Consider the following 6,852-nt stretch of genomic DNA (forward strand, 5'->3'; position numbering starts at 1 on the left):
CTGACATGTGTGAGAAAGCAAAATGATACATGCACACAGACACACACACACACACACACACAAACAAACAAACAAACAAACACATGCTCAGCTATTGCTAATACAGAAACAAGCAGAATTAGCACATTTTTGTCTGTTTGCTCTGCTCAAAAATAGCATTTCATCCATTCCAGGACTTCCTGATAGAGGAATTAGAAATTCTACGAGTGTTACTCAACCCTGATACTCAGCCTCAGGTTAAAAAGTGGCGGTTTGCTACAGAAGCCACACATGGAGCTTTCCGGGCCGTACCCTCTTTCTCTTTCTCCAGCCGCACTGCAAGCGAAACAGAGTGCTGCTTCCTGTTTATGATGAGAACACATAGAGTACCTATATGTTTACAGGCACATTTTACAAGTGCTGCAGGATGTGGCCTCGCTCACGAGGGTGGAGATAGTGTGTGCAGTGAAGGAAAGATGGGGAGGTTGGGGGTTTCTTTATATAGGTATACCTGACAGAACACCAAAAAACTGATTAAATTCTTTCCATCACATGCACAATGGAAATAGCAACAAGGAACATATTTGAGTGCTATTTTGTTGTTGGGTGCCAGCAAGTTGCTCAATACAAACATGTATCGAACTACATAAACACTGACCAAATCTACCAGTGAAGCATTGTATAAGGCTAAAGAAAGTATTTGGACACCTAAGTGACATCACTTAAATGCACGTATGTCATTGCATTAGATAAGAAAGTAACCAAGTGGCATTTATAAACAAATCATGCTATGTTTAGAAGATAATGTCAAGTTCCCACAGTTTACATGGGTGTACTATAGGAAAATAACCACAGATGTAGTACATTATGGACATTTAAGACTAAGGTTTGACAACCAGAAACTGTCCCAAAAAATTGGACAGTATATATATAGAGTTTATACAGTATATTGAGTATATATTTAGTGTTCAAATATGTATATGTAGAGAAGCAGTATCAGATTTGCTTTACAGAGGCTCAAACACCTCTGACATTCTCCTTGTTGCAATTTATACTTTTTTTGTAATATAGTTTATCTAAATTTGGAAAAAAAGTTGCCCATTGTTTAGGAAGACATCAGATAAGGAAACAATAAACTGGCGATTCCCCCTAAATCTGTGAGATCTGATGTCAAAGCAACTGTACTTGGTATAAGGGGGTTTTCAGTTAACTTAATCTGTTTGAGGACAAAGTTACATAACGGCCAGGCTCTAACGGTTGCCCTGATGTAACGTGTCATGCTTTGACTTCTGAGATCTCTCCTCCACTCTCACCCAATTCATAACCATTTCAGAAGAAACCAGGGAAGCAGATTTCCCATTAGAAACTAATGGAGTTTGACCACAGTCAGGTCATCAGTTCCTTGTCTAATGTCTGTATTCCTCATAACAACTCCCTCATGACAGTCAACCATGGGTTACAATGTTTGTTACTATGCAGAATATCTGTTTTCCTACATTACAGATGACAGATCCAGAGATTAGCAAAGCCATAATGATCCAGAATTGGGATTCTGTGAAAATTGCTGTCCTAACCAAATAAGTTTGTGTTCTCTCCTCCTCAGTGGTCAGTCGCAAGTATAATTCAGTCAAGCTTGGAACAAGACATTCTCAAGACAAGTTGGCAGCATGCATAGCCAAAACCATCTACCCTGCCTTATAAACACACATTATTACGATCATTGATATTATTGGTTATTTCAACTTTAATAGCATTTGACAGCAGGACACGTTTAATTTTCCTTGCTCCAAGTCATCCATCGCCTTGCTTTCACCACAAGATGAATACTGCAAGAAATGATACGCCAGAATAATTTTTTTCAAAAATATGGGTTTTTATTGGTTTTAACTGCAATCAGTCATTACAAAAGAGATCAATCTTATATAAACTCATAGAAATTACTGTAGTGAACAGCAATAGCTGTTAATATGAAGAAAAAAAATACATTCAACTCTTTTTTTTACTTTCTTTGTGTCTATACTGTTAACCAACTTGGGACAATCATTGCTTAAACCACTGAGGATACAAGCAATAAGTCATAAAAAAAATAGCATCCCAGCTTTATTTAAGGCAAAGAATGCTTGCTCTTGGAATGTGTAAAGAGGCACTTTACAAATGGGCTGGAAGCTCTAAATGTCCATAGACAACAGAACTTTAGCCCATTAGGTCACAATTATTGCCTGCAATTCATCATATCCACCACCACCATAACCGAATAAACTGCTTTAACACTGGAGGTTTATTACCTGCAACATCATTAAACCTTTGTAACGAACAATTGAAACAATAAAAAAAAAGCACTTCATGGTGGCATTTAAATTGTGGTACTTATGTTTTAAGGCCACAAAACTCCTGCATCTTGAATCAACTTGTTTATCTGAAAAAAAAAAAGTGTGTGTTGATCATTTGTTCCATATTATATCATATCTATCACCAGGCTCAGGCATTCAGTAAACTGGATTTGTAATCCAAGTCCGTTTTTCACAACAAAATGCAATATTTGGTGCTTAAGAAACGATTTTTCACCAGCATAATCAATGTTCACAGGGGGGAGGGGGGGAGTGTGGAAGTGGAAAGTATTTTCTTCCTTTCATTTTTAAAAATAACCGTGCTGATGCTCATGCGAGTTTATTATCTAGGAATGATTGTGTGGTAGTACTGATTTTGCAGTCAAATGTTTGGGAAAAGGGAATGACAATAAATCTACAATAAATAAATCAAAATGCAGAGGATTTTTTTTGCTTTTGCTTTTTTGCTTTAAATTAAGTTTCATTTAAGTGTAGTTGCCAACAAAAGTCATTGTAGTACAATATATTAAACTGTGAAAAAGAAAGCTGACAAGTCTTCCCAATCTTAAGATTAATACAGAAGATCATAATTTAACATAAAAGAAAATATATTCTATCGTTTCATTATCAAGATAAATACAAACAAAATTAACAAAAAAATGCATATGATCACCAATAAATATGTTTTTGATAAGTTAAATAAGCAGTGACAAGCAAAACCTTCTGTTCTGAAAGGTTTTCAAACAATAACAATAATATAACCATAATAATAAACAATGACCATAATAAAAAATAAATCAAAACCAAGAGGTGGAAAGATGACAAAATTACAAAGTGCTCCTCCGAGCAGAATCTATGGAGAGAGAAAAAAACGTGCATGAAGAACTAAAGTGAAGCTGCAGGAGGTTGAACTGCACCTTGGGAATGATGGAATTCCCCCTCTGTCTGCCGATTGGACTGAGGGAAGGCGGCATTTTGAGGTGGGACAGAAGAAAGAGTTTGTCTTTAAGGTTTAATAACAAGATTCCCTTCCCAACAAACGTTAAGTAACCAGCAACTAATGGGAAAAAGGGGCACTAACAACAACAACAACAACAACAACAACAAAAAAAATCGTAAGGAATTGTTCATTTTTGAGTGGAGACATCTCAGGCTGGCTGTAAGCAAGACATGGAGCACATAGCACCTGATTGAACATCTGAATGTGCCTGAAATATTCAAGAGCTCCACTCTCATTCTACCCTTATGAGAGAAGTCCTTCCAGCAGACTGGTGTAATCTGCAACTTCAAGGGAGGGAGAGCACGCACTCAAAACAAGAGCTACATAATTAGGCCACAAGGAACGAAAAAATATATATTAAAGATAAAAGAAACAGTGGTCCATTCACCACAACACTTAACCCCAGGCACTTGTCTTTTTTTCATATTCTTTTCCTCTTTTTGCTTTAAACCGGTCTACAAAGACAGTTGTGAAAGGTTTAAGCATGACACTTGTGAACTTTAGGTAGTTATGAAAGAGTGTCCTTGAGAAGAGTGACAATTTGTGAGGGGGGGGGGGGGGAGGGCGCAGATCTCACCCTTAACCATGCCACAGGCTTCGCTACACTTGACTGCAGCTGTGGCACCTGGCACAACAGTCTCATACCTCTCACGATTAGCATTTCGCTAATCCACTTCCTACTCTGCGTGTTTGGCACAGACACACCAAGAACATAGCAATGGGCTCTGCGAGATGAGGCCCGGAAAACAGAAGGGTCTTGAGGCTGGGAGAGTTTTAGCTTGTTCTGGTTAAAAAGAGTACTCAAAAAGAGAGAGATCCCTTAATTCACTGCATCGGTTTCAGAGCAGAGGTGATACAAGGAGGGAAGTCTACGGCTTCTAGGGGGCCGGAGAAATGGCGAGAGGTAGAGGGAGTGCTAGCGTCTCATCCTCTCTGCCCAAGACTGCTGCATGCAGTGGAAAGGGGGATGGGGTTCGGCTCAGTGTGCTTTAGTCATCAGAGATGGAAAGCCTGCTGAAGATGGGCAGTCGGCGGGTGGTGTCAAGGACGGGAGATTCGGAGCCACTCAGACTTCCGCTTGAGCTGCTCTGGTAGCCCTCTTGGTCAGAAAGCGAGTCTGGCCGACTGGATGGAGACTCGTAGAGTTGGGGAGACTCTGACATGGCCCTGAAGTAGTAAGGGGTTGGCGTTGGGGAAGATGGCGCCTGGGTGGAGGGGTCAGAGCAGGACAAAGGTGCACTTCCCAGGCTGGGGCTGAAGAGGTTGGCCAGCTCCTGGCTGGAATACGTGAAGGGGTTGCTGCTAGGCCACTCGGGCAGATCATCAGGGGGAAATATAGGTGGAGGGGTGACAGAGGTGGGGCTGTCCCTCAAGCCTCCAGAGCTGGGGAACCCCGCAAAGCTGTAGCTGTGTTGCAGCCGTGGCCTCTCCATCTTGTTGGAGGCCGAAAGGGGGGATGGGGTTGGAGGAGGTCCGCGGCGCTCCTCTGCATTGTGGATGAAGTGGCATCGCGGGCCGTAGGGGCAGAAGCCGATGGTGTGGAACGTGCGGCAGAGCTCCGTCTTGTACTTGGGATGGCGGCTGAGGCTGCGCAACTCATGAATGCCATGGGCAAACTGGCACTTGTCACCGTACTTGCAGGCGCCGTTCTCCTCGAATGGCCTGCATAACTCCGTCTTGTAACGGCTCGAGTTGACCTGGCTGTTGGGGCCTCCAGGGCCCGAACACTTCTGTAGCAGGCGATCCCCCGTCTCTGAGAAAGAACGGTCTCGGAGTCGGTTCTCTTTGTTGCTGCTGCCGGTGGTTCCTGTCCCTGAGCCGAGCAGGGAAGGATCTGCCTTAGCAATGTTCAAGAACTGGTTTTGGTTGAGTTTGGTGCTAGCCAAAGTGACAGAGTGCCGGCGCTGGTAAACCCCAGTGGAGGGTGTCCCCACAGCCTTCCTGTCCAGCAGGCACCCAGTGGGGTTAGAGATGGGCAGACTTGCCCCCGTGCAAGGGACAGAGACAGGGTGCGGTGTACTGAGGATGTTGTTACTGTAGTTCAGCATTTTGTTCTACAAAAGAGGAGACAAAAAATAGAAAATGACGACACTGAATTCAGTTTTTGAAAGCCACAACGTGGCTTAACTGTTTTGCACTGGCTTCATGTTAAACCCTCGAGTAAATACAGGCCTAAACAATAGCTAGTTTGGCTTGATGCCCACTAAGGGAACGCTTGACTACTTCAGAAAAGCAAAGACTGCTGTGCGTGTCTGATATGATTAAAAACCTAACTCATACAGTATCAAATGTGAGACTTGGTTTGTATATAGACCCACCCCCATCATTACATCGTAGATGTTTGGTTACATAAAGAGTTTGGATCATGCAACAATCAGCTGAAGGAGATATACACTAAAACACATTAACTCCACAAACAAATGATGTCCAACTGCAGTTAATATGGGTTAACCACACTGAAATAAGCTCATATCTTAGATCAGCTCACCAGCTTGACTCACTGGTTTTCTAAGTCACTCCTCACAGTCAAAGTTTAATTCAATGAAATCATGGGACAGCCCTGACTTTGCACAGATTCCAACACCATTCAAGTTTTTACACCCAAACAAGTCAATAAAAAAAAATATATATATAAAAAAAATGTTTTATATATATATATATATATATATATATATATATATTTTTTTTTTTTCAGGTTTGAGTATATTTTGATTTAGTTGCTCCAATTATCAGTTGATAAAACACTTCAAAAGGAAGCAATCTGAAAGCCTGAAAGATACATGGTAGTTGATACTTGTGCGAAGTTGACGTGTATTGAGGTGTAATGTGTTATACGACGTCAAACGATATTAAAACAGCAATTTTTCACTTGCTATGCATGTAGTCTCTAAATTGAAACGAAGTTAGCTTAGTACTTTAATGCATTTGTCACACTGCATGAATGAACTATTGGAGACAAAAAAGTGATTAATATGGTGATAAAGTACAAATTAATTGCAAGCCGTCTCAGTACCTTAGAGAAACACTTTCCCTTAACATTCATAAACTTTTAAACTTAAAATCTTGATTAAACATTATGCGTCAACTATCCACATGTTGTAGCCTAAAATCACAGCCATGATTTCTCCAGAACAACCTAAACAGGGAACTTTACTGGCTGCAAGTCCCTGGTACGCACTGAAGTCTCGTTAATTGCTACATTTTAAACTTGCAATTTGACTTCACATTGGGTAAAGCTGTTGTAATTTAGTCGTTGTTGTTTGCTGTTACTTAAAATAACCAAAAACCGTCCATTCAAACTTAGAAAATAAGTCTGATCGTCCACATTCCACAACACAAACTGATCCAGCTGAAACTTTTTTTTCTTACCTTGTTGTTGATCACTTCGCTAAAGTCGAAGAAAGGCGACAACACGGCTGTGGTCATCTTCCAATCGAGGATAAATCAAACACAGCGAGAAGAATCGGATACTTTATAACAAGCTAGGTTCTGGTTGTGTAAACTTGTGTTGCCCTATAAGAAACCCCCTCTGTCTTGCTCCTCTCG

The 6,852-nt window shown here is 41.0% G+C and overlaps 1 protein-coding gene across 1 annotated transcript; it reads right to left on the reverse strand.

The window, feature by feature from the left end:
* Nucleotides 1–1,831: 1,831 nt before the first annotated feature.
* Nucleotides 1,832–6,852, reverse strand: zfp36l1a (zinc finger protein 36, C3H type-like 1a). The gene is made up of 2 exons (XM_084392481.1): nt 6,676–6,852; nt 1,832–5,360 (listed from the first exon to the last, which is right to left on the reverse strand). Exons 1-2 carry the CDS (start codon nt 6,730–6,732, stop codon nt 4,296–4,298), a joined length of 1,122 nt encoding a protein of 373 aa, XP_084248607.1. The 5' UTR covers nt 6,733–6,852; the 3' UTR covers nt 1,832–4,295.

The sequence above is a fragment of the Rutilus rutilus genome, assembly GCF_951802725.1.
Source record: "Rutilus rutilus genome assembly, chromosome: 21".
In the NCBI taxonomy this organism is placed as follows: domain Eukaryota; kingdom Metazoa; phylum Chordata; class Actinopteri; order Cypriniformes; family Leuciscidae; genus Rutilus; species Rutilus rutilus.

Bases quoted from the DNA above. Each gene is read 5' to 3' on its own strand.
- zfp36l1a (XM_084392481.1), bottom strand. From the start codon at position 6,732: ATGACCACAGCCGTGTTGTCGCCTTTCTTCGACTTTAGCGAAGTGATC. The intron at 5,361-6,675 runs GTAAGAAAAAAA...CCTCTTTTGTAG, and splicing joins GCGAAGTGATCAACAACAAG to AACAAAATGCTGAACTACAG.